Source organism: Manacus candei, unplaced genomic scaffold (assembly GCF_025592945.1).
Source record: "Manacus candei isolate 608988 ecotype Guabito, Panama unplaced genomic scaffold, ASM2559294v1 h1tg000094l, whole genome shotgun sequence".
NCBI lineage: Eukaryota > Metazoa > Chordata > Aves > Passeriformes > Pipridae > Manacus > Manacus candei.
Window position 1 is genome coordinate 5200079 of NW_026138142.1, and position 13937 is coordinate 5214015.

Sequence of the window (13937 nt, forward strand, 5' to 3'; positions counted from 1 at the left end):
TCATCTAGTTCCAACCCCGTGGGCAGGGCAGCCTGTAAAAAGGGGCATTACCACCTCTCACCTCGGACTCTGAGGTTGGCTGTGCTCTCCACACCCTCAGCACTGGCGCAGATTTCAGCTGCATCTTCCAGTGTCAGGTCAGTGATGGTGAGGCTGTGGTTGGTGTCCTTCTGGGAGATCACATACTTCTTGCTGGCTTCAATCTTGACGCCGTTCCTGAGCCAAGTGACCACGGCGTCGCTGGGAGAGACGGTGCACTTGAACACGGCCTCTTTTCCTTCCTCAGACACCACGCTGTTGAGGCTGGTGACGAATTTCACCACTCTGGGAGCTGATGGATAGGAATAAAACACTTAGAGCATGTCTTTCAGGCGTGGCATGAGCACCTTCAAAGAGCCAAAACCTTTGATTTTATTGGAATCATTACTATTTCACAGAACATGCTGGTTTGGAAGGAACCCACAAGGAGCACCCAGTCCAACTCCTGGCCTTGCACAGGACTGACCCCAAGAGTCACATCTCGTGCCCCAGAAGATCATCCAGAAGCTCCTGGAGCTCTGGCAGCCTTGGTGCTGTGCCCACTGCCCTGGGGAGCCTGTTCAGTGCCCAACCACCCTCTGGGGGAAGAACCTTTTCCTAATATCCAACCTAACTCTACCCTGACACAGCTCCAGGCCACTCCCCTCGGGTTCTGCCACTGGTCACCTTCATTACTCACTGTGAGTGCTCACAACAATGGGTCATCACTGGATGTTTCTCATGTCTGAGTAAGTTTTGTACATAAAGAGGCCAGAAGCCAGAGGCAAACAAAGAGGGGGGGGGGGGGAAACCCATCTTAGATTTGGAATACTGAATTCCAGCCTCAAATGCAACGTCAAGGTCAATATTAAGAGACCCGAGCTCCACAGGTCTCAAAATCATTATGTTTTCCACAAACAGAGGTTCCAGTGACACTGAGAGGAAAAGGGAGGTTTGTACTTTGCTCTCAGCACATGAGACAACACAGACACACGAACAAACTCAGCTTTGCAGAGCTGTAATGGCTGAGGACAGAACCCAAGGGTCCCTCCAACACTGTCACCACTAGACACGTACCTTTGGGGGTGATGGCAACGCTGCTCTTGTCGTCTCTGGATTCACAGGAATACTCCCCCTCATCCTCAGCCCGGATCTCTGTTATCGTCAGGGTCCGTTTGACCCCCTCCTCGTGAACCTGGAAACGTTTGCCAGGCTTGATCTCGACTCCGTTCCTGCGCCAGGTCACCTTCCCCCGGGGGTGGCTCAGCTCACAGCTCAGGGAGACACTGCCCCCAATCTCAGCCTTGACAGCTTCCAGCTTCTTGGTGAACTTCACCGGGATTTCTGGGGCCCAGAAGAAGGGAGAGTGTTGAGAAAGGAAAATATATGAAACTTTGTTTGAAGTGACTGGTTCTGGACAACTTTGGAAACGAACAATCAAACAGACGAACTTGCCCTAGAAAATACTTGGGGATCAAAGACAGAAACAAATCAGGAAAAGTGGGAATTCAGTGAGATTCCTCTGACGTGGTATTTTCATATCACCATTGTTCTGTAAAGCAAGAGCAATGTCTTCAAACATGGTTGACTATTGCCTTCTTTTCTTTCTGTTACCTAATGAGACCATGTGGTGTTTTTACAGCAGACCCTGCTTTTCCTGACTAAATGCTAAAATCTGTATGGATACATAAGCCCCAGCCACCTTTGCCTCTTCTGTCACTGCAGACACAGCCAGTGGTGTTGGAGAAATCCAGGGTGTGATTTCTCTCATCCCAAAGAGACATTTCAAGAGGTTGGAAGCATCATGACCCATCAGCAACCTCCCCTCTGCAATGGCTCCTCAGGGAGTTGAGGGAGTGCATCTCAGCTCCAGACATCTCCAAGGGGAAGTGTCTGAAGAGAGAGGAGCAGGACTGTGCTCTGGAACATCACTCCTCTCATCTCCATCTGTGGACCAGCTCTACTTCATCCTGCTTGCCAATTTACAGCCTTGAGTAGAGAACAACATCCCAGGTGCTCCATCCCATGAATTGAGGAGGATTCAGTTCAGGTCCTGTTTCCCTCTGTGACTAAATCACCAATTTTTTCCTCACACAACATCCCTCTACAGCCTCACCAGCTTTTCCTGTGAGCACAGAGGGGAAGAGCTGAGTCTCTGTCACGTCCCAGGGTTAAGAGGAGACAGAAAGAGAAGGGGAGTAGACATCAAGAAAAGCTTCCTTGTCCCCAACAGGCCAGCAAAGGACAAAAAGTGGGTATTTTGAAGCAGGAGATCCTTGCTGGCCCATGCTGGGGCATCCACAGAGGGTGCAACAAGCCTTGAGGTTGGAACAGCTTTAGGGATAGTTTGGGTTTCACCTCCATCCCACCATGAGAGAAGTGTCACTGTTAGGTCGGGGCACGACCTGTGCTCTGCTCTCTGCTCACCTTTCACCTGCACTTTGAACTCCTGCTTGTCATTCTTGGTCTGGCAGGTGTAGACAGCAGTGTCTGTGCTCTCAGCCAGGTTCACCACCAGGGTCCTGGACGCCCCCTCACTCTTGATCACACATTTCTTGCTCGCCTTGATTTCTGTCCCGTCCTTGAGCCACTTCACTGCAGCAGTTTCAGGTGTCACTGAGGTTGTCAGGGTGATACTCTCATGTTCTTGAACAATGAGGGGCTCTTTCTGGACAACTTTCTTTTCAAATTTAGCCTCTGGTTCTAGGAAAGACATCGAAACAGGAAAATTAAGAACTTAGATAATCGAATCCTTAACGCAGCAATATTCTATTGCTCTCTCTTCCTGACTCAACGCCAGCTCATCCACAGCCTGCAAATAATCCAGGGAATATGGGTGAAGATTTGTGGCTGGTATCATCTTCTGCTGAGTGGGAAGAAACAAAATGATCTCTCAGGTAACTCAGAGCTTCTGCTTAGAGGAGAAGCAAAGAAAGGAAAAGCAAACATATGTATTTTATCTGCTGCCCACAACAAGCTTCTTTCTAAGAAGTCCAATAACCTCTATAATCCATCTCTCTCACATCTTTAGGATTTTAATATGCTAAGCCTGAATTTATGGCCTGTTTTCTATTTGCTCCACTGGCAGGAGGGTTGGAACTAAAATGATCCTTGAGGTTCTTTCCAACCCAAACCGTTCTGTGATTCCAGCACCTTACTCTTGGCCTCTTCTCTATCTTGTACAACACTTTGCCACAAAACTTGGCGTTTTTGGGGCACACGCCAAAAAAAAAAATAAAAAGTCCAGATTTCCCCCCTCTGCACTGCTAGATTGAAAACTAATGTGCCCTGGGGGTTCACTGACGTTGCTCCAGGGGAGGTGGTGGCTGCACCACAGCTGCTGGGTAGGGAATACCCAGTTTTCCTCACAGGTTGGTGCTTAACACCACAAAGGGAGTACCCACCAGTTGGTTCCAGTTTGAATGTCATCTTCTGGCCAGCAGCCTCACAGATGTATTCCCCAGCATCCTTCTTCTCCAGCTGCTCTATAACCAGGCGCCGGGTTTTGCCCACGGTCTCTATTTTGAATTTTCTGGAGGAAACCAGAAGTTTTCCGTCCTTGAACCATTTCACTTCGGTTGCATCCTGTGCCACCTCGCACACGAGGGAGGCACTTTCTGTCAGCACAGCCTTCACCTCCTTCTGGACCTTTTCCTGGTTAATAAATGCAGGTTTGGGCTCTGGGCACAGAAAAAGAAGGAAATAATTGATTATTTATTGATTGAGGGACAAAAATGAGGTTGATCTTACAGACTTCTGTAGGTAGGTCTGGAAAATATTTGGGTTGTCACTTGCCAAACCCAACTGCTGTCACTAGGCAACATCAACCCTTCTGTGGGACTGAGCTGCCATGTGGAAATTGGGGATTAAGAGCCTAGGAATGGAAAGGACCAAAACATCCTTGATATCAACCCTGTGGTTGCAAGTCACCATGAAAAAAAATATTTAATTCAAACATTCCCAAAAACACCTGTCCTTCATATCATCAAAACCTCCCAAATTCCTTTTACTTGAGATCTAGGACACAATAAATAACTCTGGGCTTCTGGAACAGACTCTTCATGGCCTCTTCCATTGCCAGAAACGTGACTGTCAAAAAGAGACAAAGGAAATATGATCTCTCTCCAGGGCTCAGGGGGGTCAGGATCATGGTTGGCAAGGTCCCCAAGGTTGTTGCAACATCAAAACATCCTTTAACATCACATGCTTAAAGCAGTTTGGGCACCTAGTGAATCCTGTTCCAAAAGACCAATTTCTTGGAATCTTTCACAGTAAAGGGGCATTTGTCACCTGGCAGAATTAGTAAGGCATCTCAAAAGTCTGAAATCTGAAGCACACAACCACCCAAATTCACCAGAAAAATTCTGTTTTCAACCCATCTTGAGACGTGCTGATGCTGAATATTCAAATGGAAAAATCTATTCCAGCCTCTCAGTTTTCAGAAATGGGATTGGAAGTCTAATAAAAAGAGGATTTTTGAATGGTTCTCTCCTTTCAAGGGGGTCAATGCACAAAGAATTGCTCTCTGGGATCCCAGGCATGCAGGTTCATGAATATATGCTGAATATTACGTTAAATAATATGTTGATCATTATATTTATATCTGCAACTATTATTATGCAGCCCAATTAAAAATGAGATAGGTCTTTGTGCCATCTAAAGCCAAATATTCCCATTTCTACAAATCCAGGCAATAAGGTGCAGAACATCAGGTGAACCCTACGGGCTGCAACAAAACCCAGAGCACAGCAACCGAGTCAGGGTGGAACAGATATCACAGGTATTGCTTTATTGTCCTCTCCTGTCATCCAGAAAGGTATTTCTTACCTGTGACATCGATCCTGAAGGTGAGTTTCTGGCCAGCAGCCTCGCAGCTGTACTCCCCAGCATCCTTCTGCTCCACCTGACCCACCACCAGACGGCGAGATTTGCCCTCGGACTCCACCTTGAACTTCTTGCTGGAGGTGATCAGCTTCCCATCCTTGTACCACTTCACCTCAGTCTTGTCCTGGGCCACCTCGCAGCTCAGCGTGACATCTTCTGATAGCACAGCTTTCACCTCTTTCTTCACTTTGTCCTTGTTTGTAAACACAACTTCTGGCTCTGAAAAGAGAGAGAAGTTCAGAGTTTCTCCAAAATAAGCTGTTGCCCAGTCCCCTTGTCGTGGCTTACAGGTAACCCTGGAAAACAACCCCTGACTTGACAATGCACATCTAAAACTACTGGAAGAACACACAAGCCATTTTGTGGTGGGGATTTTATGTGGTTTTAGTCTGTTTTGGTTTTCTGAAATCCAGAAGATCCTCTGAAAGGTTCACAGAAGCATTGCATGGCAGGGTCCAGCCAAGGCAGGACACATTTGAGTTGAAGTTGAGTGCAAAGTAACAAATTTTTAGAGGAAGGAGCTGTCCTGTGCTGCACCATAGCCCCGTATAATTGATTTCTTTGGTTCTCAGTAGCTGCTTCTGCTGCTGCTTAGATCATTTTGTTAAGAGAGAAAGGTGCTAGACCAGGACTGACATGTCCAGGACAGTGTTATTACTTCTCAGCGCAACCTTGAGGAAAAACCTCAGCTCATCTTACATCCAGTAGGTGAAATCCTCTTGTTCTCCACAAGACACATGTGTCATACCACTCGGAAGTGCTTCAGGAAGTTTTGAGGGAGTTGTAAAGCTGAATCCATTCTACCTCTCTACAGCCCCAGCAGGGAGATGTGTCTGGATCGAGACTCCAAGACACCTTCTTTCCCCAGTTTGCCTTTTACCTGACACCTTAGAGGCTTCATATGTATCAAGCCCTGCTGCCATATTGTCCCTTCAGGCTGAAACGAGCCCTTCCAAGGGAAATAAAACAGTGCACACACCCAACCACTCTCCACCATGACCCTGCACTGAGAACAAGCTGTGGTGCAGGTTTATTGTCATTGCACCAGTGTGTGAGGAAGAAGAGGTACAATCTACTTTTCCTGCAATGATGTGCAGCTTCCAAGGACCCCTGTTTTAAGGATTTCTAAGCTTTGACATAGAATATATAAAGGTAACTGTATTTTTAACTTTTTGCCCCATTTCTACATCAGAGCTGGGCCATTCCAACGACGTCGGCCAAAAATTTGAAGCGTAACACGAAAATGTTTTAAAAGATAATACTGATTTTTCTAAATATTCTAGAAATAGGAATGGTGGGGCTGAAGAGTCTTCTCGCACCTGTGACATCAATCTTGAAGGTGAGTTTCTGGCCAGCAGCCTCGCAGCTGTACTCCCCAGCATCCTTCTTCTCCACCTGACCCACCACCAGACGGCGAGATTTGCCCTCGGACTCCACCTTGAACTTCTTGCTGGAGGTGATCAGCTTCCCATCCTTGTACCACTTCACCTCAGTCTTGTCCTGGGCCACCTCGCAGCTCAGCGTGACATCTTCTGATAGCACAGCTTTCACCTCTTTCTTCACTTTGTCCTTGTTTGTAAACACAACTTCTGGCTCTGAAAAGAGAGAGAAGTTCAGAGTTTCTCCAAAATAAGCTGTTGCCCAGTCCCCTTGTCGTGGCTTACAGGCAGCCCTGGAAAACAACCCCTGACTTGACAATGCACATCTAAAACTACTGGAAGAACACACAAGCCATTTTGTGGTGGGGATTTTATGTGGTTTTAGTCTGTTTTGGTTTTCTGAAATCCAGAAGATCCTCTGAAAGGTTCACAGAAGCATTGCATGGCAGGGTCCAGCCAAGGCAGGACACATTTGAGTTGAAGTTGAGTGCAAAGTAACAAATTTTTGGAGGAAGGAGCTGTCCTGTGCTGCACCATAGCCCCGTATAATTGATTTCTTTGGTTCTCAGTAGCTGCTTCTGCTGCTGCTTAGATCATTTTGTTAAGAGAGAAAGGTGCTAGACCAGGACTGACATGTCCAGGACAGTGTTATTACTTCTCAGCGCAACCTTGAGGAAAAACCTCAGCTCATCTTACATCCAGTAGGTGAAATCCTCTTGTTCTCCACAAGACACATGTGTCATACCACTCAGAAGTGCTTCAGGAAGTTTTGAGGGAGTTGTAAAGCTGAATCCATTCTACCTCTCTACAGCCCCAGCAGGGAGATGTGTCTGGATTGAGTCTCCAAGACATCTTCTTTCCCCAGTTTGCCTTTTACCTGACACCTTAGAGGCTTCATATGTATCAAGCCCTGCTGCCATATTGTCCCTTCAGGCTGAAACGAGCCCTTCCAAGGGAAATAAAACAGTGCACACACCCAACCACTCTCCCCCATGACCCTGCACTGAGAACAGGCTGTGGTGCAGGTTTATTGTCATTGCACCAGTGTGTGAGGAAGAAGAGGTACAATCTACTTTTCCTGCAGTGATGTGCAGCTTCCAAGGACCCCTGTTTTAAGGATTTCTAAGCTTTGACATAGAATATATGAAGGTAACTGTATTTTTAACTTTTTGCCCCATTTCTACATCAGAGCTGGGCCATTCCAACGACATCGGCCAAAAATTTGAAGCGTAACACGAAAATGTTTTAAAAAATAATATTGATTTTTCTAAATATTCTAGAAATAGGAATGGTGGGGCTGAAGAGTCTTCTCGCACCTGTGACATCAATCTTGAAGGTGAGTTTCTGGCCAGCAGCCTCACAGCTGTACTCCCCAGCATCCTTCTTCTCCACCTGACCCACCACCAGACGACGAGATTTGCCCTCGGACTCCACCTTGAACTTCTTACTGGAGGTGATCAGCTTCCCATCCTTGTACCACTTCACCTCAGTCTTGTCCTGGGCCACCTCGCAGCTCAGTGTGGCATCTTCTGATAGCACAGCTTTCACCTCTTTCTTCACTTTGTCCTTTCTGATGAAAGCATCTTCTACCTCTGCAGTTAAAGGGTACAAGGGCAGATTCTGAAAATTAAGCTCTCTCATATACAGATCTCTTCCCAAATGCACACACCAGCCTTTGGAGTGTGGTGCTGAAATGGATTTCCCATTCACGTTCCCTCCCAACAGCATCAACTGAAGTGCTAACATTTGAACTACATCAAATGCTGGTGAAGGACTCTTTTACTGGTAGTCCAAGACATGGTCCCAAAGTTGTTTTTATTTCCACCACTGTCGTTCTCCAAAATCTGCAGAAAAGAAGTTCACATATCCCAAAATCCAGCAGCACACAGGATAGGTGGACGAGGTCTATAAGAAATCAGTTTGCTGACTTAAATTCAGTTTTGCCAAGAGCCGCAATTGCAGCAAAAAGCAAAGATAACTTTGGGAAACAAACTCTGTAAGCCTGTTTTGCGTCTGTATCTTTATTTTCCAAATGTTTTAGACATGTGCCATCCCAGAACTGTGTTTCTGTAGTGAATGAAGATTAGCCAGCTCCCATGGAATTTCCTTTGCACTGCACCATGTCATAATCAAAAAGAAATTTAATGTATGAACCCTCCAATTTGCTTTAAATTCCTTGAGATCCAACCGAGGGATGCCAAGGTTAAAACTTTTTCTTGTTGATATCATGGTGATATCTGGTTTTCTCATCTACTGCTTCTGACAACAGCTGTAGTATTTCCATTCATAATAAAAAGGTTTCCTCTATAATGAAGTTTATTTCAGAAAGGAGCTTCCACGAGATAATGCCTGCGCTCAGATTTGCTGCGCCTTTTAATTTCTCCTGCCACTACTGGATTCCCAGTTTGCTATCAGTGCATTTTCACCAGATTCCCAGGGAAATTCCCTGATGATCTTCAGCCTAACCAGAGTTTGGACTACAGAAATCTACTGCATTTTTAGTTTCAAAAGAAGGGAGACAGACATAATAGCACAAAGATGGTTTCATGAGTAAACCAACACCACAGTCGCTGCCTGTTGAGATGGAGTTTGCCAAGCCACATAACTTTCCTCTCCTGCAATTTTTTTAGGTTAAAACAGGGATGAAGCACATTCCCTCACCTGTGACATGGATCTTGAAGGTGAGTTTCTGGCCAGCAGCCTCGCAGCTGTACTCCCCAGCATCTTTCTTCTCCACCTGACCCACCACCAGTCGACGAGATTTGCCCTCGGACTCCACCTTGAACTTCTTGCTGGAGGTGATCAGCTTCCCATCCTTGTACCACTTCACCTCAGTCTTGTCCTGGGCCACCTCGCAGCTCAGAGTGGCATCTTCTGATAGCACAGCTTTCACCTCCCTTTGCACTTTGTCTCTGTGTTCAAACACGTCATCTGCAAGATTGGAAAGCAGGAAAAAAAAAGTAGGAAAAAGCCCATGAAAATGGAAGCTTCACCTCCAAGATCACGTGGTGTTGGGGTTCTGGTGAGACACCTCCTGGTGCATCACAGCTTAAATAAATTAGCTGTGGAATGAAAAAAAGCTGAAAGAGTCAGAGTCAAGCAAATGGTCAACAAAGCAATGGCAGGAACAATTTACTTCCAGGCATCACATTTTCCAGCTGCTGCTCATTTGGGCAGCAAGAAGAACTTCCATGCCTGCTCTTAAGGCTGGTACCAGCCTTCCTGCAGGCCCTCTGGAGGGTCCCTCTCTGCAGGCCAAGCAGGATGGGCTCTCCTGGGAAAGCAGGGTGTGTTTTGTTCACTTGAAGGGAAGTCTGGGCTGCACAGTCACAGTAAACAGGACAAACTCCAGGCAGGATCCTTCATTTGCCAGTGCAGACCTCATGGCTGGACCCAAGTGATATTTAGGGAAAAATTAATAACAACATGAAATAAATGCATAACAGGTGGAGTACCTTCACAGACATTTATATAGAGCTGTATCCTTATGGAACAGCGTCACTTCCCAGACATATTCTACAGAGCACATGCTACTAATGGTGCAAAATCACAGTCATAAAGTAATTCAGGTTAGGAGTGATCTCTGGAGGCCACCCAGTCTCACTTCCCCTCTCAGAGCAGATGAAATTACACCAAGCTCTGCACAGTCATGTCCCACTGAGTCCTGAGTATCTCCAGCAATGGAGACCCCACAACCTCAAGGCTCCTGTTCCAGAGCTTGGCCACCCTCATGGTGCAAATTTTTCCTAATATCTTTTCAGAACCTCCCACACAAGTTCCAACTTGTATATTTTATCTCTCCTCCCATCACCCCGGATCTTTGAGAAGACAGAGCTGTGGACTCCATATCCTCTTATTAAACAGATGCAGGCAGTAATTAAAGCTCCCTTTTGCTTTCTCTTCTCATCTCTAGGCTGAAAAAATCCAGTTCTCTCAGCCTCTCCTCATATGACATGTGTTCCAGCCCCCTAATCATCTTGGTCTCCTCCAGAGGAGCTGTGCCAGGAGCATCTTGGATTTCCAGATGGAATGACTGCCAGATACTCCAATCAGACACTGAATTAAGAACAGTAATTTGATTTTAGGCTTGGTTTTGATAAGTTCCAAGGGCATAATTTAAGAAGCTGGACATGAGAAAGAACGTTGGAGGTAGGGATCCTAAGATGATACAGTAAATAGAGGAATAAAAAAAAAATCTCTGTAATAAACTTCTTTGGAACTACCAAACTTGCATGAATTATGAGAACTGATTAATGAAGAACAGAACAACAATTTATTCAACACTCAGTGTGGAACTTGCTACCTCCCCACTAAAATGCTCAGAATTTATATCTTACCCAGCAGAAGAACAGAAAAGAGAGGATTACTGAGGCCAGCAAAAAATATATATAATCCCCTGTATATATAAATCCTTTAAAAGACAGAACACAAATAAGGAATGAAAAAAGGAGAACTCTGTTGGAAAGTTGTGTCTCTGGGGTTAGGAATTGACAGTGGTGCAAAAAGTGTGGGTTACAAATTTCAGAGCACTTCCTGTGACACTTCTGAAGAGAACAAGCCAGTGCTCCTGAAAAGTGCTGTCCTACAGGCTGATTTCTTCATTTTGGCTCTAACCCTCTCTAGGCATATAGTTTCCCCTTCATTATAAGCAATGGACATTACACTTCCCATCCCTGGAAGTGTTCAAGGCCAGGTTGGATGAGGTTTGGAGCAACCTGGTCCAGTGGAAGGAATGAGATGATCTTGAAGGTCCCTTCCAACCCAAACCATTCTGGGATTCTATCACACAGCAGGAGGCTGAGTGAGGGACTCCTAGGCTCACATTTGTGCTCCATCCCAGGTAATTCTCTTCAGTGAGAGTTTTCAGTTGCTTGAATTTCCCTCAGGGTAATTTGTATTTTACACAAACTCATGTTGGTATTTCTGCTCAGCTGCATCTTCAGCCAGCAACAAGGGGATAACAAAGATTATTTGGGGTTAAAGCAAGAGATCAGAATGGATCAGAAGATCCATTTTCTATTTCTAGTTCCACAGCATACTTCCTTAGCAGTCTTGAAGGAGGACCTAGATGAATCCCATCATTTCTGCCTCTACAGTGACCAGCAAATCTCTCAGTGGCAAGAGAGGGCCTTTTCTTCTCTACTTTCTGATATTTACCCATTTGCTAAATCTGAGAAACGGCCTCTCCTCAACAGCAATGGGCTTGGGCAGCAGTCACATATACTGGAACAAAGAGCTTTTCCTTCAAACACTGTGAGAAGATCCTTTGCTAATTTCTGCCTTTCACAGTTCGATTTATAAACCACTGCAACTTTTTTAAGAGTTTCTTCTATCAAATGCATTTCTTGCTTGAAATAAAATGGCAACCTCAGTCTTACCCTGTACTGTTCCTACAACCTGCATAGAGCTAGAGGGGAAAAAAAAAAAAGGTCACATAACTGAGCCATGGAATAAATATTACCACAGTTTTTCTGGCACGAGGGATAACGAGGCAGATTTGTCTCCAGTTTCCTTGCAGGGTCATCCCCCAGCAATGTATATCACAGAATGCAGACGTGGCAGAGCAAGCAGAGTGAAACCCAATAGTTTGTTCCTCAGCAAGGCCCACAGCTGGCAGTCACATGAGTCCCAGTGCTGTAACATCATGGGATACCTGGGAGCAGGCCAGCCCCAAACCACCTCCGGCGTGGAAGATACTTAAAATCACTCACAGCTAGGTCCAAAATAAAAGGTTCAGTGGTGTGACCAGGCCACCAGGCTGGGAAAATGCCAACACTTCTAAAAAGACATGGTTAGATTCCTGGGTTGGGCGAATCTCACGAGAAAAAGGACAAATCTTTGCACCAAATCCAATTGTGTTGCCCCACATCCCTGGGATGTGCTTTTAATCGATGTGCCTTTAATTGAATGCTTCTTTGAGGTTCTCTCGTGGTCCACAGTCAGAAAAGAAACATCTACAACAAATTTAGTTATTGTTCCCATGAAGCACTGTCAAGCAGGACAGAAGAAAGGAAGATGAGAAAGGAAGTACTGCGTGATTTTTTTCCACAAAAATAACTGGCAGCAAGGACAGAAATGGGTGCACTGATGATTCATCAGCACACAGAGACTTCTGAATATTGATCTGAACTGACACTTGAACCTCTCTGTGTGGTGCAATTCCACATGAAGTCATGTTGGCAAAACTCAGCAAAGCCACATCTCTTGTACAGATGCGACAGAAAAGCTCTGTCCCAGAAGAGACAGAAACTACAAATTCTAAGAATGCAACTACAGACCCTTAAAGAGTGGAAGGATTGTGTTATGCTTGTCTTGTTGTCATGTCCTTTTTCCTTATCACCCTTCCTGGTCAAAATCAGGGAAAAGACTACTCAGCCTAAATGGGCTTTTTCCCAAAGCATCCAAACACATGCCCTTAATACTGATCTTTAAGAATAACCACTTAAGTTCTGCTGCAGACCCATACAGAGCAAGGCTTAAAGTTAACCTATGTCACTAGGAAACCTCACAGCTACAGCAAAAATAAAAGGTGTAATAAGGCAATCCCTCACCTGCAACATGGATCTTGAAGGTGAGTTTCTGGCCAGCAGCCTCGCAGGTGTACTCCCCAGCATCCTTCTTCTCCACCTGACCCACCACCAGACGGCGAGATTTGCCCTCAGACTCCACCTTGAACTTCTTGCTGGAGGTGATCAGCTTCCCATCCTTGTACCACTTCACCTCAGTCTTGTCCTGGGCCACCTCGCAGCTCAGCGTGGCATCTTCTGATAGCACAGCTTTCACCTCTTTCTGCACCTTCTCCTTGTGGACAAAGGCATCTTCTGCCTCTGAAATAGGGAAACAATTTTAAAATACACATAAGATGTAAATAACTTGTGGCAAGAAGATATTACATGTATTTGGTGTAGGTGCTCTGCAGGAACTTGGGCTTGGCAGCGCTGGGTTAACCACGGGACATGATGATCTGAAAGGACTTTTCCCACTTAAATAATTCTTTAATTCTATAATAATTTCTGGTAAGTAACATAGCTTTGCAGTTCTTTTTATCACATAAACCCCTCAAAAAACAGTCCATGCAGTTATACCTCTCTGACTCATCTTCATGAACAGCTCAACCACCTCATTTTCAAATTCCTTGTAATGAAGACAAAGATAAAATTCCTCCATTGTGTCTTTATGATATTCCTACTCTCCACGTTTGGAACAAGCCAAATACAGCACAACTACAAGTTGTCACCTCCACTATCACATTACTTACAGGATTTTAACAGGTATTTTAGATTAAGACTGGGTGTTCAGAAAATATCGTGTAACCCAATCCCAAAGAAATTACAAACACACAGTTCTCAATATGGAAAAATACTTGACCTACATAGCATATAAAACTGGCCTACAAAAGTTGAAGTATACTTTTATTTCCTAAAAAAAAAAAAAAAATCTCTGATTTTTCAGCAAACAGGCCATAGGGAATCTTGTTTTAATACTCAACAAAAGATACAAGAATCAAGGGTTTAAAATCACTTTCTTCCATGGCACCACTTCAAATTTCCATCTCAACAAGTCCAGTTGGCATCAGAAGAATATCTTGTGTATTTACCAGTTAATTAGGTATATGCATTGATAAAATTCAAGTGTCACCTTACTAAGTAGCACTGA

The 13937-nt window shown here is 45.0% G+C and overlaps 1 protein-coding gene and 1 long non-coding RNA gene across 3 annotated transcripts in view; one reads left to right on the plus strand and one right to left on the minus strand.

The window, feature by feature from the left end:
* The window catches only part of OBSCN (obscurin, cytoskeletal calmodulin and titin-interacting RhoGEF), a 185497-nt gene that overhangs the window by 135024 nt on the left and 36536 nt on the right, over window positions 1–13937 (minus strand). For both annotated transcript variants that reach the window (XM_051768316.1, XM_051768317.1), the window contains exons 11-19: window positions 12833–13108; window positions 9061–9212; window positions 7598–7715; window positions 6222–6497; window positions 4846–5121; window positions 3423–3698; window positions 2446–2721; window positions 1096–1362; window positions 62–331 (exon numbers count right to left, since the gene is read on the minus strand). In XM_051768316.1, coding sequence (XP_051624276.1) covers window positions 62–331; window positions 1096–1362; window positions 2446–2721; window positions 3423–3698; window positions 4846–5121; window positions 6222–6497; window positions 7598–7715; window positions 9061–9212; window positions 12833–13108 — 2187 coding nt within the window. The remainder of the gene's footprint in view (window positions 1–61; window positions 332–1095; window positions 1363–2445; window positions 2722–3422; window positions 3699–4845; window positions 5122–6221; window positions 6498–7597; window positions 7716–9060; window positions 9213–12832; window positions 13109–13937) is intronic.
* Window positions 4825–7822, plus strand: LOC127461107 (uncharacterized). Its single transcript, XR_007899970.1, has 3 exons — window positions 4825–4865; window positions 6242–6358; window positions 7735–7822. It is a non-coding gene; the product is annotated as an uncharacterized LOC127461107 (long non-coding RNA).